Source organism: Panthera leo, chromosome A3 (assembly GCF_018350215.1).
Source record: "Panthera leo isolate Ple1 chromosome A3, P.leo_Ple1_pat1.1, whole genome shotgun sequence".
Taxonomy (NCBI): Eukaryota; Metazoa; Chordata; class Mammalia; order Carnivora; family Felidae; genus Panthera; species Panthera leo.
This window is the reverse complement of record NC_056681.1, coordinates 72,566,850-72,586,332: the sequence shown is the minus strand read 5'-3', so window position 1 is coordinate 72,586,332 and position 19,483 is coordinate 72,566,850. Positions and strand designations below refer to the sequence as shown.

The 19,483-nt window shown below is 38.3% G+C and overlaps 1 protein-coding gene across 6 annotated transcripts in view; it reads right to left on the bottom strand.

Moving 5' to 3' along the window:
• The window catches only part of ACYP2 (acylphosphatase 2), a 278,791-nt gene that overhangs the window by 190,300 nt on the left and 69,008 nt on the right, over nucleotides 1–19,483 (bottom strand). For all 6 annotated transcript variants that reach the window (XM_042932275.1, XM_042932277.1, XM_042932279.1 and 3 more), the window contains one exon: nucleotides 16,671–16,722. In XM_042932275.1, coding sequence (XP_042788209.1) covers nucleotides 16,671–16,722 — 52 coding nt within the window. The remainder of the gene's footprint in view (nucleotides 1–16,670; nucleotides 16,723–19,483) is intronic.

Sequence of the window (19,483 nt, the reverse complement as noted above, 5' to 3'; positions counted from 1 at the left end):
TTGTCACCTGGACTATTACAAAAACCTCTCAACTGCTCTTCCTTTCTCCAGTCTCCCCCATAGCCTCCCACCCACATCACACCACATCTTTCTAAAAGATATGCCATTTTGCTACTTAAAACTCTTTTCATGTTTAGGCTGTTTACAACTTGGCCCCTTCCTACTCCTCCATTCACTCCCCCTCCATCCTCTTCCACACCTACTTGTTACTTGTAGCTGCCCAAAGGTGACAGAACCCCTTCAGACCCTTACCTCTATACACTTTTCCTCTTGTCAGACTCCACTTTTCTTCTGGGATTTATTTCACTCCATCCATGACTCTTCCTGAAAGGTAAGATTCGGTGCTTCTCTCCCAGTGGTCACATTGCAATTCTTCCATACCTTTACTTATTTACTTGTTTACTTACTTATTTAAAGTTTATTTATTTATTTTGAGAGAGCACACGAGTGAGTGGGGGAGGGGCAGAGAGAGAGAATCCCAAGCAGACTCTGCACCATCAGCACAGAGCCCAATGTGGAACTTGATCCCACAAACAATGAGATCATGACCAGAGCTGAAATCAAGAGTCAAATGTTTAACCAACTCAACAACCCAGGTGCCCTCTTTCATACCTTTATTAGAACATTCATCACATTATGTTCACTTATTTGCCTTAGACACACAAATACATGTGGCTGAAATGTATAAAAAATTGCAATGGTCTTGTATTATATTCATTTGTGATCACAACGTACTATGTTACTTTCAGAGTTCCTAGAAACAGTAGATACTACCAAAAAAAATGTTGCATGAAAAAATGAAATATACAAATGTTGTTTACAGCATGTTGCACCTGACCCACCATCAGCAATTGAGCATATACTTCACATTGTTTCCCAACAGTGTTGACTGATGTTTGCTGACAGGGCCATATTCTCTGGCCTGACCTCAAGATGACTGCCAAGATTTTATGTTCATAGCCTAAGAATGAATAATTCTAACTGTTTTCCCCGGGCGGTGAACCAATGGCTGTCATCTGTTTTAGGGAATGGACCGCAAAAACTAAAACAAAACAAAGCAGGCAGACCGAAGGAACATTGGAGAAGGATCATCTCAACTGTGAGGGCTTACTTATCTATTACTTATTTATCCAGTATCTAGCACAATGGCTGAAATATAGTAGGCATTCAATAAATATTTGTTGAATGACTAGAGAAAGAAGAGGAAGGGGAACAAATGATGCCCCTGAGGGGGATAGAGAAGTTGTAGAAACCTATCGGTATGATTGGAGGGAGAGAGATGAACTCAGCTTTTAGGCAATTAAGCTGTAAGTTGTTTACCCAGCTGGACACATCCTAAAGATATAAAAAGAAAGAGAAATGAAGAAATCCAGAATTGGAAATGTATTTATTTAAAATCAGGAGAGCAAGATGTGCTCCCAAAAGATAAAAGGTCCACAGAAGTAACCATTTTTCTGTATATTTTTAGCTCTTCTGTTATTTACCTTCATGATACTAAATAACATATTTATACTGCTATCTTGTTAATTTTTTTTCAATTTTAGAAATTACATATTGACTTCCTAACTACTATGGAAGATGACGATTTAGTTTTCTTCCTGTGCACCCCATGCCAGTATACACATTCTTCCCCCATTCTCCAATATATTACATACGTACTAAATCAATACTCAGTGTTTATTTTACTCATTTATTCACCCAATAAATACTCCTTTGAATTTCTTTGAGAACTTTAATCATAAATAATAATAACATAATAATAATAATATCATATATTAATAAATAAATAAATAATAATAACATAGTTGTTATATAATAACATAAATTATATATAAATAATAATAACATAGTTTCAATCATTCCAGGCTGCCTTTTCTGGGTGTTGCCTTTTGAGAAACATTAGCACAGTTCCTCTTCCAATTTTAAATCAGTCAAATTATGTCAGTTCTTATTCTGTCCAAGGCATGTGAGGGAAATCAAAATGTCTAAAACAGAATTGGGGCACCTGGCCGACTCAGTCAGTAAAGCATATGACTCTTCATCTCAGGGTTGGAAGTTTGAGCCTCACACTGAGTGTAGAGGTTACTTTAAAATAATAAAAAAAATCTGGGGCACCTGGGTGGCTCAGTCGGTTGAGCGTCCAACTTCTGCTCAGGTCATGATCTCACAGCTCGTGGGTTCGAGCCCCGCGTTGTGCTCTGTTCTGACAGCTCGGAGCCTGGAGACTGCTTCAGATTCTGTGTCTCCCTCTCTCTCTGCCCCTCCTCCACTCATGGTCTCTCTCTCTCTCTCTCTCTCTCTCAAAAATAAATAAACATTAAAAAAATAATAATAATAAACCTTAAAAAAATAAAAATAAAACAGAATCCTTACCCTCAAAACATCAAAATTTAAATGGTCAAATCATGCAAATACACACAAAAAGTTAATAAGTTAATGCCTCCTGAGTGATGTAGCCTAGTATATCCCCAGGAGTCAGAAGAAAATGTCCCTGCATATTGGCTTAGCCCAGGACGATGCTGTAGAGAAGGTGGGATAGTGTTATGAGGAATCCATCAAGATGCAAAAGTAGGTAGGGCAAATGGCAAAGAGGAAGAGGAAGAACACTCCAGGCAGGAGGAAATCATTAGCAGGAAGGGAGGAAACACTGTTTTCAGGATGCCAAGTAGCCCAGTTTGAATGCAAAAGAGTTTCATGGACAAGAGTGGCAGAAGAGAAGGGAGCAAGGACAGCCGAGAGCAGAGTGTAAATAGGTTTGAATATCAACAAGAGAATTCCTGACATTTCCCAATCTTGTGGCTTTATTAAAAGATACTAAGTGAGGCGCCTGGGTGGCTCAAACAGTCGATCATGATCTCGTGGTTCGTGGGTTCAAGTCCCGCATTTGGCCCTCTGCTCTCAGCACAGAGCTGTTTTCAGATCCTCTGTCCCTCACTCTCTACTGTTCCCCCGCTTGTGCTCTCTGTCTCTCTCAAAAATAAATAAACTTAAAAAAAAAGATATTAAGCAATGATGCAATGATGCAGGGATGTACAAAGTTTTTATAATTACAATTCAGTGAAAAAAATACTGAATTATGATTTGAGGAACATATTAAAGTGATATAGTAAGGTTAAATTCTTACATTAAGAAATAGTGATAACTCTAGTAATGTTACTTAAGGTACATGAACCATTTAGAGTAGTGTATTGGCTCTTTCCGTATTCTGGCAATTGAGGTAAACACTGGGAAGTAAAGACAAATAAGAACCAGTCCTTTGTTGCAAGGAGTTGTTCTAGCGATAAGACAAATAGTCTCAACCCCTTTTTGCATCATTCCAGGGCATTGCTAGTATTCTTTAGAAACATCTGAGAATTGTTAGAGTGGAAGTTCTGTTAACTTTCAATCAATATATCTTACTTTCTCAACTATTGATTAACACTCAGAATGTATGACTTGTGGGGTGCAGGACTTCAGAACAACACCACTGCAGACAAAATAAAAAGTTACATCGTGACCACTGGAGCTGAGCAGCAGGGATGTGTGTGATCAAACACAACTTTAACTTCTGTCTTTCATGTGCTCTTCATGATGTATTAAGTAGGGACAACCTTTCCCCTGATCTGAAATGAAAATGGTGGCAGACGCCATAACTTTTCAGCTCAATCTTAATTAACAGATCATTCACTGTCACTTTAAGTGACTGTCACTTTAAGTCACAGTCTTAATTCATAATTAGAATGTCCAGTCCAAGATGTTGAACAGAATTCTGAACTTGATTTAAAGTGATTCTTCTCAGAGCGTCTGGCTGGCTCAGTCAGGAGAGCTTGCAACTCTTGATCTTGGGGTCTTGAGTTCGAGCCCCATGTTGGGTGTAGAGATAGGTAGGTAGGTAGGTAGATGGATAGATAGATAGATAGATAGATAGATAGATAAAAAAATAAAAGTGATTCTTCTCTCTACCCAGCTCAGCCCATTTGCAGACTGGAAGCTTGCAGTGTGAGAGGGGGCTGTGGTTTCTCCCTCCACCTTCACCCCAACCTCATTTTCCAGGCCAATCTCATATTAAGGGAGCAGGGAGGGTGGAGTAGGAAGAGAGACTATGTGCTCTCTAGTGCTGGGAGACATCTACTAGGTTGGCTCTCTGAGGAGTCATTTGCATGGACTTCTCAAAGACACCCTCCCACAGCCCCCTCCCATAGTAGCAGGGGCAGACAATATCTTGTGACTCATTCCACAGAAATCCAGCTTGCCTCCTGCTTCTTGAAGCTGAGATCCCTCTGCTTCTCTAGATAGTCTTATTGGACATGATGGAAGATAAGCCTATGCTGGCTTTCTCTACCTGCAAGCAATTCTGATCCATGCCCTGACAATTTCAGGAGTGTAACCTAGTTCCAACCTAGCAGCAATCTTCCAGCTCCACCAAAGCAATTGGCTAGTCTGTTCTCACCTTGCTGGAGAGGAGTCAGACCCCAATCCATAACAACTCCCAACTGTAGGGGTCACATATTATAACTGTCCTAAGAGTCTAACACAGGCACCCCTTACTTGGTGAGGAAGGGTATGTTTCACAGCACAGTCTTCTCCAAAGATCTCCTCCTCCAAAAAGTTTTCCCATATTTCCACAATCTATCCACTTTTTCCCCCCACTACTTTTTATATCCTTGATCTAAGAGTCTTGGGAAAATTTCCCTTGTAAATTCTAGATATGGGAATCTGTCTCTGGCATTTCACATCTATTTTATCTTGGTATTCTGGTTGCAACTTCAGTTCTAATATCCTGACACCTATCCATCCGCCCATCCATTTATCCACTGTTTACCTACCCATTTGTCTTAGGCAACACTTTTAAGGAAGAGTTGGGGGCAATAGTGAAGTGCAAGAAAATAGCAAAAAGTATTGAAGAATGAAATTAGCATGGCAATGCCAATGAGATTAGGAAAATAGCATTAGTGAATACCAGGGTACACTTTGGTTTCTAAAACATAAGTGTCTTGAAATGACTATAAGTGTGTTTTCTTAAGTTGGACTTTCCCATGGATTAATATTATACTTTTTAAATGCCTCATTTGCGTTGAAGATTTATATCTAAATCACATTGGCTCTCAAGACTATAACTGGCCTTTCCTACCATACCTTACATACGATAGTGTATACAGAATTTGCCTCTGAGAAAACAATTGTTTCTAGATTGTCATTTAATAGCAACAGAATTTGATAGAAAACTTAATGTATGATAGTTTTAAATAGCTCTCCTGGAGCTAAAAGCTCCAGCTAAAACGCGTTCCTTTTTCTACATATCCTCTCCAACACTTGTTTCTTGAGTTTTTGATTTTAGCTATTCTTACAGGTGTGAGGTGATATCGCATTGTAGTTTTGATTTGCATTTCCCAGATCATGAGTGATGTTGAGCATCTTTTCCATCCAGTCTGGATGCTTCTTTGGAGAAATGTCTGTTCATTTATTCTGCCCATCTTCTCATTGAATTATTTGTTTTTTGTGTGTTGAGTTATATACATTCTTTATATATTTTGGATACTAACCCTTTATTGGATATCTAATTTGCGAATGTATTCATTTTCCCATTCTGTAAGTTCTCTTAGTTTTGTTGGTTGTTTCCTTTGAGGTTCAGAAGCTTTTTATTTTGATGGAGTCCCAATAATTTATTTTTTCTTTTATTCCCCTTGCCTGAGGAAATATATCTAGAAAAATGTTTCTATGACTGATATCAGAGAGATAACTGCCTGTGCTCCCTTCTAGGATTTTTATGGTTTCAGTTCTCACATTTAAGTCCTTAATCCATTTTGAGTTTATTTTTGTGTATGGTTAAACCATACACTGAAAGTGGTCCAGTTTCATTCTTTTGCATGTACCTGTCCAATTTTCCCAACAGCATTTGTTGAAAAATCTTTTTCGCATTACATATTCTTTCCTCCTTTATTGAAGATTAATTGACCATGTAATTATGAGTTTATTTCTGGGCTTTCTATTCTGTTCCATTGGTCTATATTATCTATTTTTATGCACGTACCATATTGTTCTTATCACTACAGCTTTGAATATAACTTGAAGTCTGAAAGAATGATACCTCCAGTTTCTTTTTCTTTTTCAAGATTGTTTTGGCTATCTGGGGTCTTTTGTGGTTCCATACAAATTTTAGGATTGCTTGTTCTAGTTTATTCTTTGGATAATACTTTGTGCTTAACCCTCCACCTCCCACAATCACTTGTAAGACCAGTGAGCCAATGGAACAGCATCCTAGACTCTCCCTCTGCTACCTGAAGTCCTGCCCATAGTAAGTCTTTTGCCCACTTACTTTCTAGTTTTTAGAGGAACAATACATGAACTAACAAATGCCTAGACCACCAGGTTCCCAGTGTAAGAATGTCAGCCTCCCAGCTCTGCAGAAAATATAAACGTGATTCAAAGAAACCTCTAGAGAAACTTCACTAGAGGTCAGGGACTACATATTCTTTTTATATATCTTTTTCCCAACATTTTTTTTAGAAAAATTTCAAACCTGCCAAAAAGTGAAAATAAAAATGGTACAATTAACACCCATACATTCTTCACTGAGATCAAATAATTGTAACTTTTGGTGCATTTGCTTGTATCTGCCCACCCTCTGCCTCTCTCCTTTTTTTCCTCTTTTTCCATATATGTGTTTTTGAAAGTAAGTTTCAGACATCAGAAAATTACACCCCTAAATAGTTCACATGCCTCATCTAAAAATAAGAATATTCACCTACATAATCACAATACCATTACCACCATCCAAGAAAATTGACATAAATTTAATAGTGTCATTTGATATACAGTCTATATTTAAAATTTCCCAGGCAGGGATTCCTTGGCCACCAGACTTCAAGGTCCTTTCTTACTCCGGCTGGACATGTTTGGCAGGAAAGGGGCAGCGCAAGGCAGGAAACTGTGTGAGGAAGCCCCCAGAACCTGGAGCCCATTTTTGTTGATTCTCATGGTGTTCTTTCCTAATAAGTAATATCATTAAATGGTTAGGAATAATCAAACGTCTCGCTTAAATGATTGTGATTTTCACTTGTACTTTTAGCAAACCCATTAAAGGAAAATCAAATCTACATTATTAATAAGTTCAGAAACAAACTGAATACTAAGATTTGGATCTAATCCTTGGACAGTCCTTAAATGGGTATAATATTCTCTAGCCTCTTAAGGATGTTGGCATAGAAATCACTCTCATAGTTTCACAGCAGAGGAGGCTTATGCTTTCAGGATCACCTTTCACCTAGAATGTAGAATTTGGTTTCGGATTTGTTTGTTTGTTTTTGTTTTTGTTTTTGTTTTTAATTTTTTTTAACGTTTATTTATTTTTGAGACAGAGACAGAGCATGAACAGGGGAGGGTCAGAGAAAGAGGGAGACACAGAATCTGAAACAGGCTCCAGGCTCTGAGCTGTCAGCACAGAACCCGACGTGGGGCTCGACCCCACAGACCACGAGATCATGACCTGAGCCGAAGTCGGACGCTTAACGGACTGAGCCACCCAGGCGCCCCAAGTTTGTTTGTTTTTTTAAGGTGTTTTTGCCCTGGATCTAGGAGGCTATGAGAGCATATTCTGTCCAGATTGTGCTTTCTTTTTGTGTGTGAATGTGGAGGTCCTATGATTATAAGCAGGACCCTAGAGCCTCATGCCTGCTTCTTCACAGCAGGCCAGACTCTCTTAATTTGCCAGTGTAGAAAGTCATTCTCTATAACATGTATTTGTTTCCTTTCATCCTCCTAGCTCCAAGCAGGCAGTGCACAGAGCCCAGTGCAGGGCTCAAACTCATGAAATTGTGAAATCATTACCACTGACCACTTCACCAATGGCTGTTCTCTATAAACTTAGCACTTTGATTTCTCTTCAAAGTAAAACCCCATTAGGAATTGTCCCAGTTGAATATTCTAGATCAGCTATGGGGTTTTAAATCTTAACAGCTAAAAAAAAACCAAAAAACAAAAAAGAAAAGAAAACATAATTGAGCAAAGAAAAATAGGTGTGCTGTCATCAGAGCTTCAGATGTAATGGAAAATGAAGATAATGTGTCAGCTTCCCATGGCTTACCATTGCTGTGGTTTCTGTCTGGGAAGGTAATGTACTTATTGATTAGTCCTCAAGAGAGACATCATTTGCAAACTGACCCTTGGCTTTTGACAGCAGACAACACTTGTGTTAGCTTCAATAACCAGATGAACAGATCCTGTTGCTGGGAAGGCATGGGAAGCTGTTGCCTTGACAACAGCACGCAAGTCTCTGGTTTCATCTATAAATTCCCTGACAAGACACTGATTACTTATCAGTCTTATATATGAACTTGGGTTTTACTTAGAAGACAAGAAATGTTAACCTATAACTCAATTACTGAAAATTTGTCAGTACCTGAAAATTTTACCTAGATTCAGGCTGCAAATACATAAAACAAGCTTAAAGACATGAAATGCCATGATAATTTAGAATGTTAGGTTTAAAACTTGATTATTGGTGGGGGGCGCCTGGGTGACTCAGTCGGTTGAGCATCTGACTTAGGCTCAGGTCATGATCTCGCAGTCTGTGAGTTCGAGCCCTGCATCAGGCTCTGTGCTGACAGCTCAGAGCCTGGAGCCTGCTTCCGATTGTGTGTCTCCCTCTCTCTCTGCTCCTCCCTTGCTCTAGCTCTGTCTCTGTCTCTCTCTCAAAAATAAATAAATATCTAAAAAAATTTATAAAAGAGGCGCCTGGGTGGCTCAGATGGTTAAGCATCTTACTTCAGCTCAGGTCATGATCTCACAGCTTGTGGGTTTGAGCCCCATGTCAGGCTCTGCGCTGACAGCTCAGAGCCTGGAACGTGCTTTGGATTCTGGGTCTCCTTCTCTTTCTACACCTCCTCCCACTTGCACTCTGTCTCTCTCTCTCTCAAAATAAATAAACTTAATAAAAAAATTTTTTTTAATTTATTATGAAAACTTGATTCTTGGGGGCAAAGCATTCTATTTTTTTTTTAATTTTTTTTTAACCTTTATTTATTTTTGGGACAGAGAGAGACAGAGCATGAATGGGGGAGGGTCAGAGAGAGGGAGATACAGAATCTGAAACAGGCTCCAGGCTCTGAGCTGTCAGCACAGAGCCCGACGCGGGGCTCGAACTCACGGACCGTGAGATCATGACCTGAGCCGAAGTCGGATGCTTAACCGACTGAGCCACCCAGGCGCCCCCAAAGCATTCTATTTTAATAATAAAGTACTTTTACTATGAAAGAATTGTATATGTGTACAAATTATGTATTCTGTCTTAAGATAGGAATAAGGAAAACAGATTCAGTTCCATCATTAGAGATCCCTTAAGGCTATATCCCTGTATCTAATTACTGTGATATACCTGTTGGATCAGGGTTAGGACTCGGAGAAGAGCTTCAGGCCAGGGCAAGGCAGGGTTTGAATGTTGGGAAGGGTTTCTGATACTCTTGTGATCCCATCCATGAAGGAAGTAGACACTTGAAAAGTACTTGTGCATTAGGGCTTGCTTTCTCTTACAAATCCTGGAAGAGTAACCACCCTATGAAGAAGCTCAAGTGAACTTCCTGCAAGATGGGACACATGTGGCCTAATCTTTCCTGTTGCCTCAGCTGAGTGTAGCGTTGGTGGTATAGTGGTGAGCACAGCTGCCATCCTGTTGCCTCAGCTGATAACCAGCTAACCACTAGTCACCAGAGAGTCCATCCCAGATTATCCAGCGATCAGTCAACCTGCCAGCTGCCTGCCAGTTTTACACACATCAGTGAGTAAAATCAGCTGAGTTGAGTCATGACAGGGGAACCTGATCAGATCATCAGATGTGTGCAAGTGTAAGACAAAACAGAAATTCTCTCCTGTCAGGTTTATACTGGATGACGCAGTATATATGATTAAAAATGCACCAGGCTTTTTTTCTTTTATGACGGGAATCATTTGCGATAGAATTTATCAGAATTCCGGAGCTTCTAGAGCACAAACTATAGCAGTACAATAAACAGAAGTGAGGGAAGACATGTGTATATAGCTGCTCTAAGTAGCCCTCACTGATATAGTGAGGGTAGCATAAAATTCATAATCTGCCACTACAGGGAAGACATTGAGGACAATTGGTAACTACAGGTGATCAACTCAAAATGTACTGAGTTTTGCACTTTGAGATGTAAGATTTAACACTATCATTGTTCAAGATAATTTGAAGTATCCTGAAATCTTATAAGTCATACATGAAATGCAGTGGAGGGTTTCCCAAATTTGACAAGTGTGTCCACTTTGTATGACATTACAAAAATGCTGTAAAACTTAAATAGATCTTTTTAGGTTATCAAAACAAAGCAAATTTGGATCATGGAAGAGGAAACAACAGATTGACTTCAAGATTACAAAATCTCTCTAATGCTGTTGTCTTACAAAGAGGACATCAAAGAAAATGCCTCCCCAAAAATAGGAGCAAGAAGTACCATAAAGATATGTCAAGCAGGAAATAAAACAAAAATATTGTTGATTTGTGGTATGTGTCAGCTTTTCAAAATTCATGGTTTGGTGTGAGTTTTTGTCTCATTCTAATTAAATATTCACATTTGCACTTAATTTTACATTTGTACTCGTATTTTTTTCTTAAAGGGAACTCTCAAAATCGTATAAGCTTTGAAGTCATTCCAAACCTAAACCTGGATCAGCCCATGGTCAGATTTCAAGGTTAGTTTCATGGGAATCATTTGACATAGTGTCAACACTATCATCAAGGTTTTCCTTCCTTCCATCTCTCTACTCTGACATCTATGTTGTTTGCATCATCTTTTTTTTTAAATTTTTATTATTTATTTTAAAAGAGTGTGAGAGCAGGCAAGGGGCAGAGAGAGAGAGAGAAAGAGAGAGAAAATCCCAAGCAGGCTCCACATCCTCAGTGCAGAGCGTGACATGGGGCTCGATCCCATGAACTGTGAGATCATGACCTGAGCTGACATCAAGAGTCAGACGCTGAACTGACTGAGCCACCCCCGTGCCCTATGGTGTTAGCATCATCTTGATTCTGGCTTCCTTCACTGTGACCAAATGACTGTAGTAGTTCTAATTTCCCATCTGTATTCCACTTCATCCAGGAAAGTGACAGACTTCATTGTTCTCTCAAAAAAACGAGACACCTTAAAGCAGAAGTCCCTAGTTATTAGCCTGAATTGGTCACCTGCCCTTTCCTGAACCACTGATTGACTTAGGCTTGGATTACCTGAACAAGAAACTCTCTGTATCAAGGAGAGGGAATTATTGAAAGGGGTCATTCCCCAAGTTTCCTGACTGGTGCACGGTGAAGGTGAAAAGGATGTTGGAGAGACAAATACAATGTCCAGAGGAAGGAAGATATGAGAAGAGTGTAATGGTTACTAATTGGCTTCACTGCCATCTCCCTAGAACACACCATGAACTCGATTCTATGTTATATGTCAGATGAGGTTTCCCTCAAGATGAATAAGAACTAGATACTTCCCAGCCTGTCCTCATGAGACAGGTTCTTCATTTTAAAAGACCATTTGAGGGACACCTGGGTGGCTCGGTTGAGCATCTGACTCTTGATTTTTCATGAGTTTGAGCCCTGCCCTGGGCTCTGTGCACTGCCTGCTTGGAGCCTGCTTAGGATTCTCCCTTTCTCTCTGTCTCTCTGCCCCTCCCCCACTCATGCTCTCTCTGTCTCTCTCAAAATAAATAAACTTAAAAAAATAAAAATAAATAAAAGACCATTTGAGGTTTGGGATGTTTGATTTTGATACTACTATAAAGTGAGTTTAGAAATTACAACAACAAAAAAACCAACAAAACAAACAAACAAACAAACAAAAGAGGTTAGAGTGGGAGAGAGCCAAAGCATAAGAGACTCTTAAAAACTGAGAACAAACTGAGGGTTGATGAGGGGCTGGATTCCATGACCCCAGGATCATGACCTGAGCCAAACCAAGAGTCGGATGCTCAACTGACAGTCACCTAGGCACACCATGGGTAGATGATTTGGATAGAGTATGGGACTAAGCAACAGGAGACCTGGCTTCTAGTCCTGTCACTACTAGTAGAATGACCTCCTCCAAGCCACCATCCTGCAATCTGCAAAATAAGGGAATGAGATCAGATACATTATTTTTTCATTGGTAATCATAGAAGTGATAAATGCATATATTCTTCATATCAATTTTTAATATTACACGCATAAGTTTGAAGTCCCCTTTGAATTTCCCCATTTTCTCCATCCCAGTTCTCTTTTCGTCTCTCCATTATTATCTCTTTGGTATATCTCCCCCCAGAATTCTTTCCTCACATTTATATAAATTCCCTACCAGGTTTAATATTTTACATATAAAAAACAAGCAGCCTTTGTGCTTAGCCTTTTATGCAAAAAATAAGAGTTTAACTTGTGTTTAAATGTATGTTTCCAGATGGGAACATTTTCATTTCTAGGCCCTAGTGAATGTTTAAGAAGCAATGTTGCATCTAAAAGCAAAACACTTTTTAAAATGCAAAACTCACAATATCTGCTATAAGGAACTCACAAAATACATATGTTAATATAAAGGAGAAATGTTAACATGAATGAAATTTTAAACCCTTAGTTGTGTAAAAGTTTAGGAAAAAGGGAACTTCTAGAAATAGATACCATGTCATTTATTTTATTTTATTTTATTTTACTTTATTTTATTATTTTAGTTTAGTTTACTTATTTATTTCTAGTAAAAGTGGGGAAGGGTCAGAGAGAGAGAGAGAATCCCAAGCAAGCTCCATGCTGTCAGTGCAGAGCCTGACACAGGGCTCAGTCCCACGAACCACGAGATCATAACCTGAGCTGAATCAAGAGTCAGCTGCTTAACCAACAAAGCCACCCAGGTGCCCCACTATGTCATTTTATTATTAGGAATTATTTTTACCACCCCCATTATTAACTCAATTAATAGCCTAATTAGTCTGAAGCACACACTGCCCACTGAACTTTTACTGTATACAGCAAGCTATATCTAGAACTGCTTTTTAGATAAATTTACAATGCCATTTCCTAAAGTTTTCCAGTCTCTGGGACCAATAGGCCTTTGTGTTAATTTTCTGTGTCAACTTGACTGGGTCAGTGTCCAGATATGTGGTCAAACATTATTCTGGATGTTTCTGTGAGAGTTATTTTGGATGAAATTAAGATTTAAACTGGTGAGACGTCTCAGTGGCTCAGTTGGCTAGGCGTCCAACTTTGGCTCAGATCATGATCTCGTGTTTCTTGAGCTCGGACCCCGCAGAGGGCTCTGTGCTTATAGCCAAAGCCTGGAGCCTGCTTTGGATTCTATGTCTCCCTCTCTCTCTGTCCCTCCCTTGCTCACACTCTGTCTCTCTCTCTCAAAAATAAATAAAGATTAAAAAAAAATAAAGATTTAAAATGATGGATGTTGTGTAAAGCAGATTACTCTCCATAATGTGGGTGAGTCTCATCCAAACAGTTGAAGGCCTGGATACAACAAAAGACTGACCTCATCTGAGCAAGAGGGAATTATTCAATGGATAGCCTTCGGATATGGACTGCAATTTCTGCTTATCACCTGGGTCTCCAGCCTGCTGGCCCATCCTGCAGATTTTGGACTTTCCAGACTCCATAATCATGCGAGCCAATTCCTTACATTCAATCAATCAATCAACCAATGTCATTGGTTCTGTTTCTTTGGAGAACCCTAATACAGCTCCTTCCCTCTTCCACCCTCTCTATATAATTTGTATATAATGCTCTTATCATACAATTCACCATTTTATTTTATTTTATTTTATTTTATTTTATTTTATTTTATTTATTTTTGAGAGAGAGAGAGAGAGAGAGGGAGCATGTGTGCGTACACATGCCCACAGCAGGGGAGGGGCAGAGAGAGAGAGAGAGAGAGGATCTTAAGCAGTCTCCATGCCCAGTGGGGAGCCTGCAGCAGGGCTTGATCTCATGACCTTGAGATCATGACCTGAGCTGAAATCAAGAGTCAGACACTTAAATGACTGAGCCACCCAGGTGACCCTAATTCACCCATTTAAAGTGTACAATTAAATAATTTTTAGTATATTCACAGAACTGTGCAACCATCACCATAATCAATTTTAGAACATGTTCAACACCCTTTAAAGGAACTCCATACACATTAGCACTCACTTTCCATTTACCTCTTCCTTCCCCAGTCCTAAGCAACCACTAATCTAGCTTTTATATCAATAGCTTTACCCATTCTTGACATTTCATATAAATAGAATCATACAGCATGTGGCCTCTAGTTCGCTTCTAGTGGCTTCTTTCCTCATTCATTATGTTTTCAAGATTTGTCTATGTTGATGCACATGTCAATACTGCATTCCTTTCATTGCTCAATAATATTTCATGGATGTCTATATTACATTTTATTTATACATTCATTAGTTGATACACATTTGGATTATTTCCATTTTGGGGTTATTATGGGGTTACTATAATACTGCTATGAACATTCATATACAAGTTTTATATGAACATATGTTTTCATTTCTTTTGTGTATATATCTAGGATTAGAATTGCTGAGTCATATGGTAACTCTTTATTTAACTTTTTGAGAAACTGTCAGACTGTTTCCAGAAGAGTTGCACCATTTTACATTCCCACTTAGCAATGTATGAGGGCTCTAATTTCTCCACATTGACACCAATTGTTATTGCTATTGTCTGTCATTTTGATTGTAGCCAACCTACTGGGTGTGATCACTGTAGTTTTGATTTTTATTTTCCTGAAGACTAATAACATTGAACATCTTTCCATGTATTTATTGGCCATCTGTATTTCTTCTCTGGAGAAATAGCTATTCAGATATTTTGCTCACTTTTTCATTGGGTTATTTGCCTTTTTATTATTGAGTTGTGATAGTTCTTTACATATTCTAAATATAAGTTCCTTATCAGATAAAAAATTTACAAAAATTTTCTCCCATTCCATAAGTTGTCTTTCATTTTCTTGGTAGTGTTCTTTGAAACGCAACTTTTCTTTTTTCATGAAGCCCAATGTACTTATTTTTTTTCTGTTGTTGCTTGTGGTTTTGGTGTCATATTTAAAATCCCATTGCTTATTCTAAAGTCACAAATATTCACATTTATATTTTCTATCAGTGCTTTATACTTTTAGTTTTGATAACTAAGTCTTTGATCCATTTTGAATTAGTTTTTATATATGGTGTGATATAGGGATCCAGCTTCATTCTTTCATATGTGGACATACAGTTGTCCCAGAACCATTTGTTGAAAAGACTGTTCTTCCCCCAGTGAATTGTTCTGGAAGTGTTTTCAAAAATCAATTGGCCATAAATGTAAGAGTCTATGAAGTCTCAATTCTATTCCATTGATCCATATGTGTTGCTTTTTACCAGTACCACATTGTCTAGAGTTAAGTCCAAAAATCAGGAAGTGTGTGTCCTTCAAATTTGGTCTTTTTCAAGACTGATTGGGTCCTAGCATTTCCACATGAACTTTTCTTTTTTAAGTATTTATTAATTAATGTATTTACTTATTAGTAATCTCTATACCCAACAAGGGGCTCAGACTCATTACCCCAAGATCAAGAGTCACATGCTCTTCCAACTGAGCCGGCCAGGTGGCCCTCCACATGAACTTTTATTTTTTTTTTTTTTTATTTATTTATTTTTTTTATTTATTTTTGGGACAGAGAGAGACAGAGCATGAACGGGGGAGGGGCAGAGAGAGAGGGAGACACAGAATCGGAAACAGGCTCCAGGCTCCGAGCCATCAGCCCAGAGCCTGACGCGGGGCTCGAACTCACGGACCGCGAGATCGTGACCTGGCTGAAGTCGGACGCTTAACCGACTGCGCCACCCAGGCGCCCCTTAAATCAGCTTCAATTCTCATATTTCTGTAGATTAATTTGTAATGTATCTTAACAATATTAAATCTTCTGATCCATGAACATGGGTTATCTTTCCATTTATTAGGTCTCCTTTAATTTCCTCCAACAATGTTTTGTAGTTTTCAGAGCATAAGTTTGCATTTATTGATAGTTTGCAATTTTTGTTAAATTTATTCCTAAGTAGTTTATTCTTTTTTATTCTATTTTAAGTTGAACTGTTTTCTTAATTTCATTTTTAGATTCTTAATTGCTAGTGTATAGAAATGTACTTGATTTTTGTGTATTGACATTGTATCCTGCAAACTTGCTGAACTAAAATAGACTTAATAGATTTAATAGTTTTTTAATAGATTCCTTTGGATTTTTCTACATACAATGTTTTATCATCTGTAAATTGAGATTTCTAACTTCTTCCTTTCCAATCTGGATGCTTCTCATTTCTTTTTCTTGCCTACTCATCCTGGCTTGAGCCTCCAGTACAATGTTGAATAAAAGTAGTGAGAGCAAACACCCTTGTTTTGTTTCTAATTTTAAGGTAAAGCTTTCAGTTTTTCACCGATTAAGTATGATATTAGCTGTGGGGTTTGGTAGATGCCTTTTATTAGGATGAGAAAATTCCCTTCCTGTCCTAGTTTATTGAGTGTTTTTATCATAAAGGCATGTTGGATTTGCCAAGCAAAGAATAGCTTTTGAAAGTAACATGATATTTTATTTTCACTTAGGTATCACTTAAAATTAGAGTATAGTTTGTAAAGTAACTAGAGTTTTTAAAAAAGGGGTTTCTCTAGAACACAGAGGGCTTACCTCGTGAAGTCTTCACCAATTCTGGAACAGTATATGTTAAATCACATTGGCCCTGAGAATACATAAAAGAACTAAGTGGAGAAAGATGGTGGCTTGTAGAAGCAAAATATATAATGAAGAAGAGCAGAAGCTAGTGTACTCTGATTCAATGTAAGGTTCATTCTCATGAAACCACTTAACTTACATGTGACTTCAATTTAAATCTTTGTAATGATTTAACTCATATTAGTATTTCAGAATCCTCATCACAAGACATTTTGCTGATTATGACGGAACACTTGCAGGTTCTAAATGTGTGTTTTATTAAGAAGTAAAACATCTTGACCTTTAACTTATCCCCATACGTATTCTAAATTATTCCTAGCACAATTCCTATCTTTTATTAAAATCTGCATATTTCAGTGATCAGTTTTTGAAACACATAACATGGTAACTACAATTATGCCAGTCACATAGCTTGATTCAAGTGGGAGCATCTGGGTGGCTCAGTCAGTTAAGCATCTGACTTCGGCTCAGGTCATGATCTCACAGTTTGTGAGTTTGAGCCCTGTGTCGGGCTCTGTGCTGACAGCACAGAGCCCACAGCACTCAAGCCCACTTCAAGTTCTGTGTCTCCCTCTCTCTCTGCCCCTCCCCTGTTCACACTGTCTCTCACTCTGTCTCAAAAATAAACATTAAAAACAAACAAACAAAGAAACCCCAAAACCTTAGTGGCCTACATGCACGTTCATCAACTAGTCACCTTTAGTGTGCAACGCATGAATCTTTCCATTTATCCCAAATTTTGCTTTATTTGGGCAGTGGGAGATGTTTATACAAGTTCTTGGGAAAGGGGAAGGTAGGGAACGTCAGGCTAATTAACCTCATATATGATAAAACTGAATCACAATATGTGCTGCTTTGGTTATAGATAAACTTCATCCCTCTCATTACTGTCAATGGGCATATTTTGATGCTGATCATTTACTATCAAGGAATCTATAGCTTGGCAATGGCAAACACAGCAAAATGAAATACCCAAGCAGAATTTAGCTGATTTCCAGTTTCTGAAACTCCATGTGACTCTGGCACAGAGAAATCTTGGCAATCCCTATACTCCTTACACAAATACAACTCATGTTAATTAACAAAGAGACAAAAAGTCACCTATTTGTTTATAACAAAATAAATTACACTATGGCTTATTAAAAATTGCCATTTTGCATAATTCCTTAGCTAATAAGAAAAACCACCATTAAATACCATATTAATTTCCTCATTTTGCTTCTTTTAAGCATTTCATAGATATTCCTGTCAAGGTTTAAAAGACTACACCTGATCTCCAGTATGTGCCATAGATCAATACTTGGTTAATTGTTTTCACCAATTCAACTGTTTTCTTCCACAAAACAAAACAATAAGAAAACACTCTTTCATTAGAAATATATTCTTCAACGTTTTTTATTTATTTTTTTTGGGACAGAGAGAGACAGAGCATGAACGGGGGAGGGGCAGAGAGAGAGGGAGACACAGAATCGGAAACAGGCTCCAGGCTCCAAGCCATCAGCCCAGAGCCTGACGCGGGGCTCGAACTCACAGACCGCGAGATCGTGACCTGGCTGAAGTCGGACGCTTAACCGACTGCGCCACCCAGGCGCCCCGAGAAATATATTCTTACTTACTAAAACGGGCCAGTCTTGCTTAAATACGCCCTGTCTACATGGCTATACTTTGTGCTTTCTTTACATATTATAAATAATATTTTATCAATTAAACCAAACAAGGATATTTAAAATAAAATTTCACATTGAAAAAATAAAATAGAATAGAATAAAATTTCATTACACCACCTAAAATGCCTGTATCAATAAATACATGTACAGCAGCCTCTTTCTCAAATGGCCTGTGTAAGAATATTTATTTTATTAGCAATAACTAAATAACATGTCATTTAGGATACTTTGAGCACAATGCAACAGAAAAGAACTAGTGCTACCTTTACCAAAAACAAAAAGGAAAGATTTATTATAAGGACATAGACATCTCATAGAATCTAACGTCAGGAATTCAACCAGGCTCCAGAAAAGAACCAGAAATAAGAAACGAAGAGCCATCAGAATGCAGGTGGTTCTCTCTGGACCTAGTTTATCCTCTTCTTCCTACAGAATAGCCTTCTCTTCTTGATCCACATGGAAGGAAAACAACAGCCATGCCCAAACTCCTAAATACATATGTATCAGGGCCAGACTGACTCTTTTTCTTTATTCAAATTCCTAGAAGAAAAATCTTAATGGCCCAAAGTACCCTTCCCTCCACCTGTGGCCTGTGGCCAGAGGTGGGCATCCTGCTGCTTTGCAACCCATCCTTGGGAGCAAGGAAGTATTCAAGGGGTTCTTTGTAAGCTAGGAAGGCATACCAAATAGTGTCTACTACAATGGATAAGACTATGCAAGCCCAATGCCTCTCTCAAATTCAACAAAACAATGTCATCCCTCCTCTCTTGGAATGAAAAGACCAAAGAAGCAGAGAAAAACCCAAATATTAAAGAAATCAATATCTCTCCACATAGAAATATCAGTCACAGTATAAGAATAAGCTATGCCAGCTTATCCAAAACACATTCAACTGGACAAATTTCAAGCCAAAAAACACCTGCAAAATGAAATGTCCCACCAAATAACATGCATTCACTCCGCTTCCCTCAATGCTTTGCTTAAATCCTATGGGTTATACAAATAGAGATCAAAGTATTTCATGCTTAAGATAACCAAAGCACTTATACTTATAATAAAACAATTTGTGCTTACAGCCTGTATTTGGAAAGGGCAAACAAC